The sequence below is a fragment of the Aquarana catesbeiana genome, linkage group LG07, assembly GCF_042186555.1.
Source record: "Aquarana catesbeiana isolate 2022-GZ linkage group LG07, ASM4218655v1, whole genome shotgun sequence".
NCBI classification, from domain to species: Eukaryota; Metazoa; Chordata; class Amphibia; order Anura; family Ranidae; genus Aquarana; species Aquarana catesbeiana.
Genome location: NC_133330.1, coordinates 103,784,572 through 103,805,366, shown reverse-complemented (window position 1 = coordinate 103,805,366; position 20,795 = coordinate 103,784,572). Strand labels below are relative to the sequence as shown.

Sequence of the window (20,795 nt, the reverse complement as noted above, 5' to 3'; positions counted from 1 at the left end):
GCTGATATAGGGGGTCAGCGAAGCCAACAAACGGTGAAATACGGGGTCCGTCATCCTGAGAAAGTTCCTGAAATCATCAGGATTATTCTCACGGATCTCACGGAGCAAAGGCATATGACAGAACTGGTCACGCTGAAGCAACCAATTCTTGGTCCATGAACTCCTCCCCACCCTGTTCATGGACTGGACTTGTGTCAAGGTCAGGACCCCAACACCAAGCCCCCGCACAGCACGAACTCTACGAGGAGTACGCATACGAAACATGGCTAGAAAACGGTCGGCTGCTCAGAACGAAGTAACAGAACGCACTGAAGAACAGCAAGGCCTGTGAAGAGCAACCTGAAAAACAGTAACGAACGAACAAGAATACAATGACTACTTAAAGTCACGCGGAACTTGCTTGCACGCACTGAAGAGCAGATACAAACCCACAAGCACAAACTGAACGGCAGAAAACGATCTGAAAGCCACGAGTCTGAAAAAGCACAAATCGTCTCTCACCAAACTTTTACTAACACGAGATTAGCAAAAGGAGCCCAAAGGGTGCCGCGCTTGGTTCTGAACCGGCCTTTTCTAGTCTCGTCGTACGTGGTGTACGTGACCGCGTGGTTGGCGATCGGAAATTCCGGCAACTTTGTGCGACCGTGTGTAGACAAAAAAAAGTTTGAGCCAACATCCGTCGGAAAAAATCCTAGGATTTTGTTGTCGGAATGTCCGAACAAAGTCCGACAGTGTGTACGCCCTATAAGTGTTGAGCCATTCTGACAGGCAAAATGTGCTGGCCCATGGCTATGAAGGGGCTGTTGGAATGTGCATTAGGCAGGTCTCTTCTCTCTGATACTCTGCGTTGCGGGAGGGCTATCAAAGTCTTCATGGACAAATATAGCCCTGCATTGTACCTGATGACATTAGCAATCGACTGCTTGCCGGATTCACCTTATAGAAGAGGCTTCGGGGGACCAGTGGCACAGGGCAGAGGAAGCCTGCTAGAGGACAGAATAAGGTATTATAGCTTATTCCTCTACCCTAAGATCCCTTGATAAGCATTTAACCTTGTACTTGGAGGGAGGGGTGGAGGTACACACTAAGCCCGGTTTCACACATGTGCGGTGCGAATTGAAGCTCAGGTTTCACTGGGGAGATAAAAATCTCCTGTTCAACGGATTCATTGCGTTTTTGCTCAGGGTTAGAGAGCAGGGAGAGGGGGAGGGAGGGGGGGGGGGAGAGGGGGAGGTGTAGTGAGGAGAAAGAGAAAATCCTTGTTCAGAACGCAATGCATCTGCGAATCAGATGCGTTCCCATAGGAGATAATAGGCTTGTAGTTCGCACCGCAATGCCCAAAAAACGCACACGTTTTTTGTGCAATGCGCAGTGCGAATGCAACGCACATATGTGAACCAGATACATTCATATGAATGTATTTTAAAATGTCCTGCGAACTAGATGCGGTGTAAGCCGCATCTAATTCGCATAGGTGTGAACCCGGGCTCAGTGTTTTTTGTATACTTCCCAGAAAGTTCATTAAAAAAAAAATAAAAATCATAGAGCTCCCTTTTAGTAAATTGTATTTCACCCTAGTGGCTGTTACACATTACTACATGGGTAAACTGTTAATTAAAATGGTGAAAACTAAAAATTAGTGTATGTCAAGGCAAAAGTTAAAAAGCATTTTCAGTACATTCACAAACCACCTTGTTTTATCCCTTTTAAAGGCCCTGCAAGTACAAAAAAGTATCTTTTGAACTGTCAGAAATGCACTTGGCTCCTAATCCTGCGGCAGGCTGACAACAAACACACAGCAACCGAGTGTTGTCAGCCCTGACCAGTGTTTTTTCGTGAACTACTTAACCACTCGCATTCTCATATCTCCACAACATAAAGGCTAATTATTCTGTAGTCCAAAATAAGAACTAGGAGGGCTCTAAGATGATAAAGGAAGTTTCTATTTATCAAGCAGGTATAACAAAGTGCTTCCAAGGGTATATTAACTGCTTAGGGACCGCCCCACGTACATATACTGCGGCAGGGCGGCCCTTAAGCGCAAAATCACCTACCTGTATGTGATTCATCAGATAGGCTCTGGGGCGCGCACCGCCAGAGCCGTGCTCCCGCTGTGATAGGACACAGCAGGAGCCAATCAGCGGGTCCGGGAGCCGATATGTCCGACGGGACACACCGATCGTTAGTAGGAGAGGCAGACTGCAGTTCTGTCAGAGAGGAAGAGAGATCCTGTGTCCCTGCTAATCAGGAACACAGATATCTCTCTTCCTATAGTCCGTCCACCCCCCACAAGGTTAGAAATTACACCCTAGGAGCACACTTAACCCTTTGCTCGCCCCTGAGGTTAACCACTTCCCTGCCAGTGTCATTTATACAGGGTCGATGCATTTTTTTTTTTTTTTTTTTAGCACTGATCACTGTATTGGTGTCACTGGTCCCCAAAAAGTGTCACTTCGTGTCAGATTTGTCCGCCGCAATGTTGCAGTCCCGATAAAAATCGCTGATCACAGCCATTACTAGTAAAAACAATAAAAAGTCCATAAATCTATTCCTTAGCTCAATCAATATATGCTTTTTGGGATTTTTTTTAATCAAAAATATGTAGCAGAATACAAATTGGCCTAAATTGATGAAGAAAATAGTTTTACATTGTTTTATTGGATATGTTTTATAGCAGAAAGTAAAATAGTGTTTTTTGTTTTTTTTCAAAATTGTTGGTCTTTTTTGTTTATAGCGCAAAAAATAAAAACCGCAGAGGTGATCAAATATCACCAATAGAAAGCTCTATTTGTGTGTGTGTATGTGACAGACATAGATTTTATTTGGAAACAGTGTTGCATGCCTGCGCAATTGTCAGTTAAAGCAACAGTGCTGTATCGCAAAGAATGGCCTGGTAAGGGAGGGGGTAAAGCCTTCTGGACCTGAAGTAGTTAAACACACCAAAAAGGGAGCAAATAAGAGATGTTGCTCTTTATGGTTTACATACACTTTAACCTAATGGTTAATTGAAGATATTTCAGCACTTAGGTATTCGGTCTACTGAGCTCTCTTAATGTCCATGTATGAAAGGTATTCCATTCTACACCAACAGGGAGACTTCCTTCCTACATGAGAAGTAATTCTTCAAAACAGTGTTGTATTCCAAGACACTGGCCATAAAGCAACAATGTTATGCACACTGTGTGTTGTGGATATTAGAAATAACCCAGTGAGGTCACCAGGAAAGGTTTATTATTTGGAATGGATTTCTTATACATCTCCATACACTGGGAACTCTAGCCAAGAGATACATAACCTGTCCTGTATAGACACAACAGTCAAAATTACATTCTTATTTTGCATTCATAACCGTGAGCAATGCCGAGTTGTTTAAAAAGAATATACAACCTACATTAGAGCTGGCGGTCGGCTTTCTGATAACAACCGATGAGGCTCAGCAGCCGTTCAGCCATTATCACAAGGAGCGGGAGGGGACGCACCCTGCTCCACCCAGGTCTCCTGTTGCACCGGAAGACCGAGCGACCAGCCGGTGCCCTGAACAAAGCTGCAATCGGCTTTGATCGGGTCTCCGATGGAGTAACCTGGAAGCGGCGTCACGTCTGGTTTACTCGACTGCAATTGGTGCCGATTTAAAAAAAATTGTATAATTAGAATAGTATTCCAAAATGCAGATTTTGGCGTTTTGAATACTTTTAAGTGCAATTAAGGGATTTGGGGTCCGCGCAATAAAACTGATCAGATTTTTTTTAAAGGTTCAGTGTTATGGGAGAAATCTAAAATGCTAATTTTAAAGGTTAATATGCAAGTTATTGTCATAAAAAGTGTTTGGGGACCCGGGCATGTATCAATGCAAAAAAAAAGTTTTAAAAAACAGCCGTTTTTCGGGAGCAGTGATTTTAATAATGCTCGTCAGCAATAATTCTATCAAAGGACCTCCTCTGTACCTCTAAACTGGTACCGTGGTTTGTTACCATTCCACGATAAACCTGCTAGAATGACCCAGCCAATCAGACTTGAATCCAATAGAAAATCTATGGAAAGAACTAAAGATCAGAGTTCACAGAAGAGGTCCACAGAACCTTCAAGATTTGAAGACTGTGTGGAAGAATGAGCCAAAATCACACCTGAGCAATGCATGCGACTAGTTTCTCCATACAGGAGGCATCTTGAAGCTGTCATTACCAACAAAGGATTTTGTACAAAGTATTAAATAAATTTCAGTTAGCGTGTTCAATACTTTTTCCCTGTGTTATTCCATTTTATTACACATAACTTCATTTCTGAACTTATCTGTTTTAGCTTCTTTGTATGTACGATTTGCATGGGTTACGTGGTGAAAATTTCATGTCAATAGCACCTTTAGAAATATATTTACCCAGAAAAATGGTGACGTGTTCAATACTTATTCTACCCACTGTACTTCCAATGGTATATTAAACAGAACAGAAGAGAGCAAAAAAGTTCATTGTTTGGGTTCACATTTACTTTTATCCTCAGTGACAACACAAATGCAAGCGGACACTTTTTTTTGGCTTCTGTAGAAGATGACATTTCCTGTATTGGGATTTCTATACAGTTACATAGTGAGGTTTCAGAAAAGGCACTTCCTCTTTTCCTGCATTTTGTTTTTAAATTTGCTGAACCAGTAACGGTCATAAGACCGCAGGGAATTCGTTTTCAGAACTCACTGGCATATACATTAATTACTTTGTAAGCTTTCAACAAAATTTAATTTTCTTGAAAATAATTCCACTGCACATAAAAGCTCTATATTTTTGTGTACACAATTACTCAGCCCCAGCATCCTTTTAACTAGGCTATTAAGCCTGGAGAGGGGGGCAGAAGGTCTGCCTGATCACGTGACCACTGTGATTGGCTGTCACAGTGGTCAAATGTATAGAAGCTGGTCCCACCATCTCCCAATCATTACTGGAGACCAGGAGCTGTTGTCTTCAACAGCTCAGTTTTTTGTGCGATAGGCAGTCTCAGCACAGAAACCTCTGCTGGCCATGGACACGTATGTGAGCGTTAATGTCGTCTTTGCTGCCAAAAATATGGCTTATAAAAGTGAAAGTGTAGCACCAAAAATTATTTATACCATAATATTAGTAATCATGAGTGCAAAAAATTCATAAAGCATAAAAAAAAATAATCACAATGATAATGACATTCATAAGTGCAGGTAGTCCATAACTAAGTGGATGTAGTATCAAAGCATATTCCAAATGCATATATGGAGGAAGAATGTGAAGCCACCAATTCAGTGAACTTGGAATAGTACATTAAATAGTGTCCAAATGATTGAACCACCACCACTGAGTGAATTACAAACTCACTGGAACAACTGGCTGCCCTCACTGCAGCAAATGCACCTTACAATACAAGTGGAAATCCCTCTGGAAATATTATAGCATGTTACTCCCAAAGACAGCTCTAGACGGAGTCCAGAAACGCAAATAAAATGTATACATGTCATGGCAAGTGGGATCAAGTTCCTTCAGGTCTGCTGTAGTCTACCATTAGTGTGGGAAGACCAGAAGGCCGCCCTTGAAACTCACTGGATTGCTGGCATCACATTCACATTTTTCATCCATATATGTATTTGGACCATGCTTTGATACTATATCCACTTAAAGCGTTTGTTAAAGCGGGGTTCCACCCAAATTTTGAACAATATCTGTATGTATTCTCTTCCTTGCCTAGATGCTGACATGCCGTTTAAAAAATTTAAATCGCCGTAATTACCTTTTATTTTTCTATTCTTCTTTGCACTTCCTGGTTCTCCTCCCGTGGGAGTAGGCGTGTTTCTAGCCTCTCCCAGTCTCCTGGGAGCTAGTATCAGGCTTCCCAGGATGCCACTGAGCATGTGCGGGAACGAGCAGTGAATGCTGGGAGCACAGCATTCACCACATCCAGGAAATAAATGCTTGTGGGCTTCAAATGCCCACAATGAAGATGGAAACCGCCTGCAGTGAATAATATAAGTTATTCTTTCCAACGAAATCTGACACAGGCGGACATATTACACACAATATGTGAGTATGTAATGCTGAGAAGAAAAGTTTGTGAATGAACTCAAAAAAAAAAAAAAAAAAAAACGATAGATAGGTGGACCCCCGCTTTAATCAAAAAAAAAAAAAAAAAAAAAAAAAGGGGGGGGGGAGATGTATTCTGCTTCTTTAAAGCATGTATATGCCTCCATCCTTCGCAGCTATCTGCAGCTCTCCTCTGTCCTCCCCGCTTGTCAGCTCTGACCAGCACTGCTCCTCTCCCTGCTGCTTCAAAACGATCTCATCTTTATATCATCCCCTCTGTCAGATAAAAAAACTGTATCCTAGTGCCTGTGCATATATATATATATATATATATATATATATATATATATATATATATATATATATATATATATATATATATATATATATATATATATATATTTAAAAAAAAAAAAAGCCGATTTCTAACCGTTTTCGCAGCATCTTCCATTGATCACGTGACTCCAGGCTCTCTCCTCCTCTACTTCCTGGCTGACGTCAGCCGGGGAATCTCAGCACCGCCCGCTGGAGCTATCAGACGGGGAGTGTAGAGCGCCTGTAGTCAAGTGATCGCTGGGAGATGCTGTGAAAACAGATAGAAATCGTCTTTTTTTTTTTTTTCCTTTCTTTATAAAGCACAGGCACTAGGATGCAGATTTTTATCTGACAGAGGGGATGATATAAAGAGGAGATAGTGGCTTAACCACTGGACTACCTGCACTTATGAATATCACTTTCATTGCTTTGTTACTGTCATACTAATATTATGGTATAAATAATTGCTGGCGCTACACTTTCACATGTTTTTGAAGTCTGTTATACTGCTCATGTGTTAGCTGCCTTTGTTAGTACATATTGAACACAGTGCAGATTTTCTACACATTAAACATATGGGTTACATGAACGGCAAGGGGTTGATAGGGCTTATCCTAACTGAATGACATTTGGCTTGCCAAGCACTGTGTATAATATGGACCATTTATGAAACTGGGGAAAAAAAAAAAAAAAATGTATTCCACTTGTTTTCAATCCCTTGCAGCATTTTTGCAGACAAAGAATAGTATAGCATAAAGCATATCATTGCTTTTCAGAATTGTATTTACATGTGGCACATAATCACCCTCTAAAGTCTGGCTTATGAAGCTACCTAGCAAACATGCCTAAGCTGCTAATGTCTATTTTAACAACTTCAGCCCCGGAAGTTCAATGATCAGGCCATTTTTTGCGATATGGCACTGCGTCGCTTTAAATGACAATTGCGCGGTTGTGCGTCACTGTACCCAAACAAAATTGACGTCCTTTTTTTCCCACAAATAGAGCTTTCTTTTGGTGGTATTTGATCATCTCTGCAGTTTTTATTTTTTGCGCTATAAACAAAAAAAGAGCGACAATTTTGAAAAAAAAAAAAAAATAATATTTTGTACTTTTTGCTATAATAAATAGCCCCATTTTGTTTTGTTTTTTTTAATCTTTTCCTCAGTTTAGGCCGATATGTATTCTTCTACATATTTTTGGTAATAAAAAAAAAAAAAAAAAAAAACAATAAGCATATATTGATTGAAAGATTAAAGATATAGCATCTACAAAATAGGATAGATTTATGGCATTATTATAATTTTTTTTTTCTAGTAATGGCGGCGATCTGCGATTTTTAATCCAGACTGCGACATTATGGCGGACACATCGGACACATTTTTGGGTCAATTGACAATTATACAGCTATCAGTGCTATAAAAATGCACTGATTACTGTATATATGTCACTGGCAGGGAAGGGGTTAACTGTTCCCTGTGTGTGCTCTAACTGTGGGGGATGGGACTGACTATAGGAGATGAGAGATCATGGTTCCCAGCTCGTAGGAACTCACAATCTCTCTGTCCTCTCCTCACAGAACTGGGATGTGTTTACACACACACACCCTGTTCTGCCTCTCGTGCCCTGTCACGAGCATCGGCACCCCTGCTATCCCGATTAAAAGGGACAGACTTATAGCTATGACGGTTCGCGGGATCGTGCTGACCTGCCTCAGTATAATGATGGCGGCTGGTCGGCAAGTGGTTAAAAGCGCATATTCAATGAACCTTATCGTGCTTTTACTACCCTTTGAAAGTGACCTGACCTGGAACAAGCATACAGCAAATGACGTTTAAAAACCTCTGAACTGCCATACTATTTTTGTTCTCTTGTTTACTGACTGCCCTGGAGACTGCCACTTAAAAAAAAAAAAACAAAAAAAAAAACAAAAACAACAACCACCCACCAATCGCAGCTCCCATATTTCGCTCCTCATGTTTAAACTAATATTTGGCAGGTATCAAAATTTGTCATTTAATAAAACGGTTAACCACACACCACCCCTTTGCAAAGAATGTTTCATGGCATTCACATTTAACTATTGTTTTTAGGTTTTTGCAGTTCTGGGGTACGCTGAAGTCTGAGAGATGCATAGTTGCTTGAAATACAGGATTTCAGATCATTTTAAGACTCCTGACTAAAAATACTCTTCCACAGCTGACCACTGGAAGGCACTGTTGCGCCAATATTTTACAGAAACGGCAAACGCTACAAATACAGTTCACGAACGCTTCTGTTCACAAACAACTTGGTTCGCGAACAGAAGAGTTCACAAAAATTTGCTTTGGTTCCCGAACACGACCCTGCGGCTCTGACACATTCATATTAAGAGCAGTGCAAGATGAGAGTCTTAAGAGAACGTGTCCACACAGATAGGGGTTTCTGCCCCTGACTACAATGGGGGTGGGCTCACTTGATTGGGAATCAATGAAAAACCATTCATATGAATTCTACAACTTTATCATGCCCTCAGGATGATCTTTTCCTGGATGCACAGTGCTGTTTTCTGGCCCCTAGATTAGTAACTTAAATTGGGGTTTGGGATTGTTTCAAACAAATAAAGGAGGAACTATAGCTTTTTTTTTTTAATAGATGTACACATGAAAGAGATCAGCTTAATGTTATAGACCGTATGTAATATGTTTAAAATCCTTTTTTTGTACATACATTTACACACACACACACACACACACACACACATAATATATATATATATTTATTTACACACATAATATATATATATATATATATATATATATATATATACACACACACACACACACACACACACACACACAAGGGCTGGGGAAAAAATAGATTTAAATCTTGAATCGAGTTGAGAGGTCAAATCGATTCAAAATTTAGCAAATCGAGTTTTTTTGATTTTTAGAGGAGCTGCGGGCAGGAGTTTTTAGGCGAGGCGGCGGCTTCAACCTAGTCCGTGAGGCCGGACGCCGCGGACTAGGCCGAAGCCTCGCCTAAAAACTCCTGCCCGCAGCTCCTCATGACCGATGCGGTGTCAAAAAAAACAAAACTCGAATCGTGAATCGAGTTTAAGAAAATCCCAGATTTTTTTTTTTAAGAAAATCACCCAGCCCATAATAAATATATATATATATATATATATTTATTTAGATTACACACAGTGGAGGCGGAAAGTATTCAGACCCCCTTAAATTTTTCACTTTGTTATATTGCAGCCATTTGCTAAAATCATTTAAGTTCATTTTTTTCCTCATTAATGTACACACAGCACCCCATATTGACAGAAAAACACAGAATTGTTGACATTTTTGCATATTTATTTAAAAAGAAAAACTGAAATATCACATGGTCCTAAGTATTCAGACCCTTTGCTCAGTATTTAGTAGAAGCACCCTTTTGATCTAATACAGCCATGAGTCTTTTTGGGAAAGATGCAACAAGTTTTTCACACCTGGATTTGGGGATCCTCTGACATTCCTCCTTGCAGATCCTCTCCAGTTCTGTCAGGTTGGATGGTAAACGTTGGTGGACAGACATTTTTAGGTCTCTCCAGAGATGCTCAATTGGGTTTAAGTCAGGGCTCTGTATGGGCCATTCAAGAACAGTCACGGAGTTGTTGCGAAGCCACTCCTTCGTTATTTTAGCTGTGTGCTTAGGGTCATTGTCTTGTTGGAAGGAAAACCTTCGGCCCAGTCTGAGGTCCTGAGCACTCTGGAGAAGGTTTTCGTCCAGGATATCCCTGTACTTGGCCGCATTCATCTTTCCCTCAATTGCAACCAGTCGTCCTGTCCCTGCAGCTGAAAAACACCCCCACAGCATGATGCTGCCACCACCATGCTTCACTGTTGGGACTGTATTGGGCAGGTGATGAACAGTGCCTGGTTTTCTCCACACATACAGCTTAGAATTAAGGCCAAAAAGTTCTATCTTGGTTTCATCAGACCAGAGAATCTTATTTCTCACCATCTTTGAGTCCTTCAGGTGTTTTTTTTTTTAGCAAACTCCATGTGGGCTTTCATGCGTCTTGTGCTGAGGAGAGGCTTCCGTCGGGCCACTCTGCCATAAAGCCCCGACTGGTGGACGGCTGCAGTGATGGTTGACTTTCTACAACTCTCTCCCATCTCCCGACTGCATCTCTGGAGCTCAGCCACAGTGATCTTTGGGTTCTTCTTTACCTCTCTCACCAAGGCTCTTCTCCCCCGATAGCTCAGTTTGGCCGGAGAGCCAGCTCCAGGAAGGGTTCTGGTTGTCCCAAACGTCTTCCATTTAAGGATTATGGAGGCCACCGTGCTCTTAGGATCCTTAAGTGCAGCAGAAATTTTTTTTTTAACCCTGGCCAGATCTGTGCCTTGCCACAATTCTGTCTCTGAGCCCTTCAGGCAGTTCCTTTGACCTCATGATTCTCATTTGCTCTGACATGCGCTGTAAGGTCTTATATAGACAGGTGTGTGGCTTTCCTAATCAAGTCCAATCAGTATAATCAAACACAGCTGGACTCAAATGAAGGTGTAGAACCATCTCAAGGATGATCAGAAGAAATGGACACCACCTGAGTTAAATATATGAGTGTCACAGCAAAGGGTCTGAATACTTAGGACCATGTGATATTTCAGTTTTTCTTTTTTAATAAATCTGCAAAAATGTCAACAATTCTGTGTTTTTCTGTCAATATGGGGTGCTGTGTGTACATTAATGAGGGAAAAAAATGAACTTAAATGATTTTAGCAAATGGCTGCAATATAACAAAGAGTGAAAAATTTAAGGGGGTCTGAATACTTTCCGTCCCCACTGTATGTATATGTGTGTATATATTAGGGCTAGGAGATTTTTTTTTTTTTTTTTTTGGGGGGGATTTTTCTTTAAAAAAAAAAAAAAAAAAACTCAATTCACGATTCGAATGGAGTTTTTTTTTTTACACCGCGCCGGTCGTGAGGAGCTGCGGGCACGAGTTTTTAGGCGAGGCTTCGGCCTAGTCCACGGCGTCCGGCCTCGCGGACTAGGCCGAAGCTGCGGCCTCGCCTAAAAACTCCTGCCCGCAGCTCCTCTAAAAAAATCTAAAAAAAATCGATTTGCTTACATTTTGAATCGATTTGACCTCTCAACTCAAGATTTAAATCGGTGTGTAATATATATATATATATATATATATATATATATATATATATATATATATATTTCCACAAAGGAGGTCTGAACTATGAACTGCTGCCCCGCATAATGGAACTCAAATATTGGCATTTCCATAAGGGTCAAATCCCAATGACAAAGATGTGTACATTTTATTTAGGATAATCAGAGGGAATTTAAAGGGTTATAACTTCAGGTTTTCTTCTTTTATTTTTCTTTTTTATTCATTTATTTTTTAACATACTTCAGCTTTAGTTTGTGGAAATCTATAATTTTACAGGCCTCCATCACCCAGGATCATTGTTCTATGTACAATATCTAAAATTGTGTCCTACCCAGAAAGTGAAACATACATGTCATGCTCCTGCACTGTTAGGAGTCTACCTATTATCTAATGTAAATCATACTTTAATACCTTGGAACATTATAAAAAGTTAATATAATACAAACAATAGTTATTTCTACATTCAGCCCTGGTTCACGTTGCAGCAATTTGGCATGCGATTTGACATGTCAAATTGCACGCCAAATCAGCGGCTATTGCCGGCAATGGCACCGTCCGAATCAGTGTGAGACACACACCGCATTTGTGGCACCGTCCGAATCAGTGTGAGACACACACCGCATTTGTGGCACCGTCCGAATCAGTGTGAGACACACACCGCATTTGTGGCACCGCACCGATTCCCAAAAGTAGTTTCTGTACTACTTTTGGCGACTTTGGGGTGTGATTTCAATAGACATCTTTGCAGAAGCCTGCACAGATGTCTCTAAAATCGCCAAAGTCAGACTGACATGTGGGAATTAAATTGTGCGATTGAACCTGGGCTCAAGCAGCAATTCCTGTACCAACTCAAGCTCCTGAAACTCCTCCGCATCTCTGTAGTTCAGAAGGCAGGCTCTGTGAAATGTGTGACACAGCAGTACCTACTCACAGACTTCAAAGAAGTAAGTATGTGAGGCATCTTCAGTTTACAAATTTTATATATTTTTTCAGATTAACCCCTTCCCGCCGAGCATACGCAGATGTGCGTACTCGGCTTTCCGGGGTTATACCAGGATGATGCCCGCAGCTGCAGGCATCACCCCGGTACCGTTGTTTACAGCGGGCGATCGGCTATCCAGATATAACAACCAATGTGGCTAAAAGACGCTCGGCTGTTATACCGGAGCAGCGGGAGGGGACGCCCCCCCCCCCAACCCGCCGCTCTTACCGGGCCTCCCGTGCCAATCGGGTGCCTCTGGCGGCTGGAACGAAGCTGGGGGCGGCTTCGTTCCAGCCTTCTAATTGTAAACGTGGAAGCGACATCATGACGTCACTTCCCGTTTACTCGGCTGCCAATGGCGCCGGTTTTAAAAAGATACACAGTATTCAGAATCGTCGTTTTCGGTGATCTGAATACTGTGAAGTGCAAAGGAGGGATTGGGGGTCTTTTAGACCCCCGATCCCTCCATAAAGAGTACCTGTCACCACCTATTACTGTCACAAGGGATGTTTACATTCCTTGCGAAAGCAATAAAAGTTAAAAAAAAAAAAAAAAAATTTTTTTTGATGAACACAATTTATAAAAATAAATAAATTAAATAAGAAAAAAAAAGTTTTTTTAAAGTGCCCCCGTCCCCGCGAACTCGCACAGCAAAGAAAACGCATAAGGAAGTCACGCCCGCATATGTAAACGGTGTTCAAATCACACATGTGAGGTATCGCCGCGATCGTCAGAGCGAGAGCAATAATTCTAGCACTAGACCCCCTCCGTAACTTTAACCTGGTAACCGTAAAAAAATTTAAAGCGTCGCCTATTTAAATTCTTAGGTACTGTAGTTTGTCGCCATTCCACAAGTGCGTGCAATTATAAAGCGTGACATGTTTGGTATCTATTTACTCAGCATAACATCACCTTTCACATTATACAAAAAAATTGGGGGTAACTTTACTGTTTGGATTTTTAAAAATTCATGAAAGTGTCCCTTTTCCCAAAAATTTGCGATTAAAACACCGCAGCACAAATACCGTGTGATATAAAATATTGCAACAATCGCCATTTTATTCACTAGATTCTCTGCTAAAAAATATATATAATGTTTGGGGGTTCTAAGTAATTTTCTAGCAAAAAATACGGATTTTAACTTGGAAACACCAAATTTCAAAAATAGGCTTAGTCATGAAAGGGTTAATAAATAGGAGTAGGCTAGAAATCATGGAAATACAATGAAATGAATCCATGATTATACATTCTGACCACAGATATGCTTTAAGCTCTAAGCTGTATCACTCTGCTGGGGATTTACCTTGTACTTACACCATGATATATTTGTCTCATCACACTGCCAAGTAGTATGAACCCTTTTGATTTTGTTTGTCAAAGCAGCATGGTTTTATGAAATAGCTGCAGTAAGGTTGCTTTCACAATGATCGTTTTTTCTTCTGCGTTAATAAAAATATAAAAAAAAAAAAAAAAAACCACAGAAGAAAAAACACATGACTAAGACATCCTATTTAAAATTTGTCTTTTATAAAATTTGGTGTGGTTAAAAAGAAAAAACACACACACCTCCCTATTGAAATGATGATGCTTTGGAAGTGCTCTGTGGACCATGGCTTTTGCTGTAGGATGCGACTAAGAAAAAAAGTCAGGAAAGACCTACTAAAACATCTGAACTATATTTGGGGTTAATCAGAGGCACTTTAAAATGATGGTAGGTGTGTACTGACTCCTATTTACATAAGTTCGAATGTGTTTGCTTAATTCTGAACGCAGCTACAACCCCAGTTATAAGAGGGTGTGAACACTTATGCAACCACATTATTTTAGCTTTTTATTTTTACGTCCCCCCTCTAAAAGATTTCAGTTTGTTTTTCAATTGAGTTGTACAGTTTGGTCACATTAACGACTTAAGGACCGAGCCTCTTTCTGAGATTTGGTGTTTACAAGTTAAAAACAGTTTTTTTTGCTAGAAAATTACTTAAAACCCCCAAACTTTACAAATTTTTTTTCCTAACACCCTAGAGAATAAAATGGCGGTCACTGCAATACTTTATGTCACACCGTATTTGCGCAGCGGTCTTACAAGCGCACTTTTGGAAAAAATATTTTTGTTAATTAAAAACAAGTGTAAGACAAACAGTAAAGTTAGCCCATTTTTTTTTATATTGTGAAAGATAATGTTACGCCGAATAAAGTTATACCCAACATGTCACACTTCAAAATTACGCCAGCTCCTGGAATGGCAACAAACTTTTACCCTTAAAAATCTCCATAGGCAACGTTTAAAAAAATTCTACAGGTTGCATAATTGGAGTTAGAGGGGGTCTAGGGCTGGAATTATTGCTCTCGCTCCAACGATCGAAGCAATACCTCACATGTTTGGTATGAACACAGTTTTCATATGCGAGCGCTACTCACGTAAGCGCTAGCTTCTGCATGCGAGCTAGGCGGGACGGGGCGCATTTAAAAAAAATAAATACATTTTTCTTATTCATTTTGCCTTTTATTTTTACACTGTTCTTTTTTAAAAAAATAATTGTGTCACTTTTATTCCTATTACAAGGAATGTAAACATCCCTTGTAATAGAAAAAAAGCATGACAGGACCTCTTAAATATGAGATCTGGGGTCAAAGACCTCAGATCTCATATTTACACTAAAATGCAATAAAAAATAAAATAAAAAATTAAATGTCATTTGAAAAAAAAAAAAAAAGTCCCTTTAAGAGCTATGGGCGGAAGGGACGTTTTGACTTCTCTTTTGCCCTGCAATGATATCGAAACGGGTGGGGGCCATCTTCCCCTCACTCGTCTCCATGCCTAACAGGAAAGCAGACCCGATCGCCTCCGCCGCTAACGACGGCTCTGGTAAGCGAAAGCGCCGCAGAGACTACTTTTATCTGAAATCGGACCGCCCGTGAAGAAGAGGATACCGGGGTTAAGGCAGCTAACTGCTGCCATAACAACTATATTCCTCTTCAAAGTAGTGATGTAAAACGACGGCGGCGGTCCGTAAGTGGTTAAAGGTGGAAAAAGTTCTGAATTTAAAAAAAAAAAAAACCCACATACAATCCTTCACCCACAGTTGATCCAGAGGAAAGCGAAAAACCCCAGCAAAGCAAGCTCCCATTTGCTACAGCAGGGGAAAAAATTCCTTCCTGATCCCCCGAGGATTTTCTCTGGATCAACTTTACCTATAAATGTCAGTACCCAGTCATATTATGTACATTTAGGAAAGAACCAAGGCCTTCTACTAAGCTGGCCAGAACCACCTCTGGAGGGAGTTTATTCCACATTTTCACAGCTCTTACTGTGAAGAAACCTTTCCATATTTGGAGATGAAATCTTTTTTCCTCTAGATGTAAAGAATGTCCCCTTGTCCTCTGTGATGACCTTAAAGTTCACTATATGGACCACTTATGTATTTGTACATGTTGATCATATCCCCCCTTAATCCCTTTTCTCAAGAGAGAATAAATTCAGTTCCTCTATACTTTCCAATCTAAAATAAATATTAAGACAGAATTTATGAATTATAGCTTTAGGGTTAAGGAATGAGGGAGTGCCTCCCTTCCTTATAAACATATATATATTTTTTTTAAAAAGCGTGTCTATGGTCAAAATAGTATATTAATTTTCATATTGTATTTAGATTATTTCTAGTCCATTCCTATTAATCTGAGCAATCTTGACGTTTCTAAACTTTGTTAGGATCCCCATACATTTACTACCCTTGAATTCTGTAACAAGTATTCACTAAGCCCTGTAAGGATGCACTGCTGTGTTATATATAGTTGAAGCTGTTATAGTTGCAAAGGGTGGGCCAACTCACTATTGAACCCTATGGACTAAGACTGGGATGCCATTAAAGTTCCCCTGTGTGTGTAAAGGCTGGTGTCCCAATACTTTTGGATATATATTGTATATATAAATAAAGCATACCTCTATGCTGCCAGGAGGCAAAAGGCCCACTCCGGACAGGTCCAGATCACTAATAGTTGTCACGGTTACAGTGTGATTGGGATGGTCAAAAAGAACAGACTCTGTTTTAGCAGTCACCAGCCTCTCTATTTCATCCGCTTCCTCTGAAAAACAAAAATCACAAACAGATTTCCAGTACCAGCAATACGTGTTGGGGTCTGAAAGGAAAACTGACAGAATTTCATCCTATGTGGTCAAGGCAGATATCTTTAAGGGCCCTTTCACACTGGGCGGATCCATTTGACGGAATCCGCTTGCTCGGCGGGGGATCGATCCATTGATCCCCGCTGAGCAGGTAGAGGACAGCTCCGTCTCTGCTCACCGTGCTGAGATGGACCTGTCAGAGTCCCACTCTCCTCTATGGAGTGATCGGATAAAAACGGCCTGTCCGTTTTCATCCGATTCGCCAGGCTACTGGAAAATAGGACCTCCATCCGTCTGGATGTGGCGGACAAGATCGAATCGGATAGCAGCGGACATGTCACCGTTGCCATACGCCTCTCAATAGGGGAGACTGAAGGGTCCGTGTGAAAAGACCATAAATTGTTGGAGATCAGTTTGGAACCAAATCTTAAGTATTTAAAGAGAACATTAGTGATGAGTACATGCACATAGTAGCCACATATGCATGGAAACAAAGGTACATAGACAGCGTCCATTATAGTAGAGGCAAGAGGATGACTGTACAAATACCAGTGGCTGACAATTTTAAATGCTTACTTGCAGTGGTTTCCTTTCATATAGTTACATAGTAGGCGAGGTTGAAAAAAAAAGTCCAACCTTTATTTCCATATTTTTTTTTTCATTCACTTACAATATGCCTTTGAACTAAAAAATCTGACTTACAGAACAGTCAATTAGACCCCTTTCACAATGAGGCGCTTTACAGGCACTACAACGCTAAAAATAGTGGGTGCATAGCACCTGTAAAGAGCCTCTCCAGTGTGAAAGCCCGAGGGCTTTCACACTGGAGCGGTGCGCTTGCAGAACAGTAAAAAAAAGTCCTGCAAGCCACTTCTTTGCATCGCTGTAGGAGCGGTGTATACACCTCTTCTAAAGCGCCCCTATCGATTGAAAACAATGGGGCAGCGCAGCCAAACCTCTGCTGCAGCGGTGCTTTGCGGGTGGTTTTGACCCTTTTTTGGCCCCTAGTGGGGGTCAAAACCGCGCCGCTAAAATGACGGTAAAGCGGCGCTTAAAATAGCGCCGCTTTACCATTGACGCCCGCCCACGTGTAAAAGGGCTCTTACTTAGCACAGCCCTGGCATGTTATCGACCTCTCCTTTTCTGAGAGTGTAATTACTCACTGTGCTGGCCCAGCATCTTAGCCCCTCCCCCTGCCCCCCCCTACATAAACTTATGTAGCTTCCAGGGAAGAAGTGAAGGGGAATACCATACATATAGTGTCACTTCACTGATTCCTCCGAGTCTGGTGGGGCTGCAAGTATTTTAAATGCTTACTTGAAGTGCTTTTCCTTTCCATAAATTATTTTTCATTCACTTGCAATATGCCTTTGAACTTGTTAGACTATTTCAAAGCCCTAGCATAGCCCCATTCCTCCTCGCACATAAAAGGCCTTAGTTAGTAGTAGTCACACTGAATAAAAATTTTGGGGCTGCAACTAACGATTATTTTCATAATCGATTAGTTGGTAGATTGTTTCGATTAATCGGTTACTAACCTTTAAAAAAAAAAAAAAAATTGTGGTGTATAATTTAGTTAATATGTAAAGTTTAAACAAAAGGCAATTTATTCTTAAATATCTCTATGCAGCGGTAAATATAAATAACCAACTATATGATTAGAGAGAGCAAAATATCTAATCCACTCTGAGAATAACAGACAGAAGAGATATACTATATACACTATAAGGCTTGGTTCACACTAGAGGTGGCACGACTTGCAGGTCGCCTCACCGAGGCGACCTGCACACGACAGGGGCGGCGACTTGCAAAACGACTTCTATATAGAAGTCTATGCAAGTCGCCTCAAGTCACCCCCAAAGTAGTACAGGAACCTTTTTCTAAGTCGGAGCGACTTGCGTCGCTCCGATTAGAACGGTTCCATTGTACAGAACGGGATGCTACTTGTCAGGCGACTAGGTCGCCTGACAAGTCGTCCTAGTGTGAACCGGCACTTAGAGGAGAGATATGCTGTATATACTATTAAAGGGTGAATCTGGTAAATATCATCAGACTCAGAGATCATTTTTTTTTTTTTTTATTTACAAAAACAATGTCTTCCTTCAAAAAAAATGTAATTTTAAGAACGTTTGTTCGATTTTCTAATTGTTAGTGGGGTCAAATCAACGTTCATTTTCAACCACAGTGACGGGAAAATTTGGAAATAATAGAAAACTTCTTGGTCAAAGGAATTTTCAGACAGTGTATGTGGTTTTCGTTCAGAAATTACATTCATTTTAAAAAACAGAATGTTAAAACAAGTAAAAATTTCATACCGCATTCTCTGATTCAGGGAATGTACAAAGATGTTTCGTCTGAATATTCTCGTCTGAAAATTGATCCGTGTGGCCAACATAAGGCTTGGTACACACCTATGCAGTTTGCTTTTGATCTGTTTCTGCAGTGCTTTTTGCTGTGCGTTTTGATTTTTGTGCAAGTGATTTTGCTGTGATTTGCGTTTTTTGCATTTTTTTTTTCGCCAAATCGTTATTGGGCAGATTAAAAAACACAAATTGCTGCAAAAATACATTACATGCGTTTCTGCAGCTTCTCCATTATTGTATATTGAACCAAAAAAGCACCGTTTTGCGGTAAAAAAAAAAAAAATCCCTGACCCTTTCCAAATACGCAGCGGCTGAAAAAAGCAGAACTTGTCCCATAGGAAACCATGTAAATGAACTGTAGTGCCTTTCTGCAAAAAGCACCAAAAAACACATAGATGTGAACCTGGTCTAAGACGTTTAGTAACATAATGGGGTTAAAAAAACTTAAATTAGCCCTTTATAGTACAAAAAAGCAGATAACCACAACTGTAAGGGGTTCATTTTTTTTTTACTGTAGAATTGTGAAAGTAATATTTACAGCAGCGATTATTTGCTCTTTTTGTACTATAAAGGGCTCCCCATTAAGTTACTGGCCGATTAATCGATTATGAAAATAGTAATCGGTTAATTTCACAATCGATTAATCGATTAGTTGTTTCAGCCCTAAAAAATTTAGCAACATAAGGTCTATAGTTCTTTGAGCGATCCATAGAGAGGATTTGTCTTACCTAAAGCTTCTTCTCTTTCCTTAAGCATCTTCATGTATTCTTTGTGCCTCTGTCAAGGAAGAAATAGATCTGAGCAACAGTTGCAGAATAGGAAACTGGACGGTTCTGTGGATTTACTTGTCCGAAAAAAAAAAAAAAAGGGACTGCTTGAACATTTCAATTTATCTACAAAACTTTTTTTTTTTAAAACCATACATGGAATTTTGCTTCAGACCCCATCATTTAGTAACTCAAATCAATGTTCACTCCACACTGCTCTTATAAGTGGAAGGATGACACTTGTATAAGGATGGCTTAAAAATAACCTCATAAAAAAAACAAAACAAAAAAACAAACAAACGTGCAAGAAACTTTGAATAGAAGCTGTCATTTCCCTTGAGCTGTATCATTAACTACAAATCTGGGACATTGAATCCAACTTGTTTTTACTCCTGTAGCATTCCATCCAGGGGGGGAATTTACTTAGACAGGAGCAACCAGAACCTGCAGCAGGTGTGCAGGACAGCCAGATTCGTTTTTCAGGCGCTTTAGCACTAAAAATAGTACCTGAAAAAAGCCTCATCTGCAATCCCTGTGTGAAAGTCCGAGTGCTTTCACACTGGGGCGCTGCGCTGGCACGTCAAAGAGAGTCCTGCAAGCAGCTTCAAGACACTTTAGGAGCGGTGTATAAAGCACCCGCAAAGCGCCTCACAGCGGCGCTTTTAACCCTTTATTCGGCCGCTAGCGGGTGTTAAAAGCGCCCCGCTAGCACCCAAAAAGTGCCGCAAAAACTACGGTAAAGCCCCGCTAATATAGCCCAGCTTTACAGCCGACGCCCGGGTGCTACCAGTGTGAAAGAGCGCCTAGGCCTCATTCATAGAGGTGTACCTATATCTGTACACCTGTGCAAAGGGCCATCTTTCCTGGAATTATGTGCAGGTGTTCCATGCATTCACATGCAGCAGTCCTATTCAAGTCTATTGGGACACAGCCAGGGGTCCAAATTTGATATTGGTGTGGCTGAGGTCTCACTGAACAAGCAAAAGTTGGAAATTGATTGGCTACCATGCGCAGCTGATCCAATTCTAGTAAATTCCACCTCAGGTGCATATAGT

At 40.7% G+C, this 20,795-nt stretch overlaps 1 protein-coding gene across 6 annotated transcripts in view; it reads right to left on the bottom strand.

The window, feature by feature from the left end:
- The window catches only part of NOL12 (nucleolar protein 12), an 82,665-nt gene that overhangs the window by 14,247 nt on the left and 47,623 nt on the right, over positions 1 to 20,795 (bottom strand). For 5 of the 6 annotated variants that reach the window (XM_073592561.1, XM_073592563.1, XM_073592560.1 and 2 more), the window contains exons 4-5: positions 19,702 to 19,750; positions 16,428 to 16,570 (exon numbers count right to left, since the gene is read on the bottom strand). In XM_073592561.1, coding sequence (XP_073448662.1) covers positions 16,428 to 16,570; positions 19,702 to 19,750 — 192 coding nt within the window. Of the gene's footprint in view, positions 1 to 16,427; positions 16,571 to 19,701; positions 19,818 to 20,795 lie in introns of all 6 variants that reach the window. The other variant, XM_073592564.1, reaches the window with a different exon arrangement.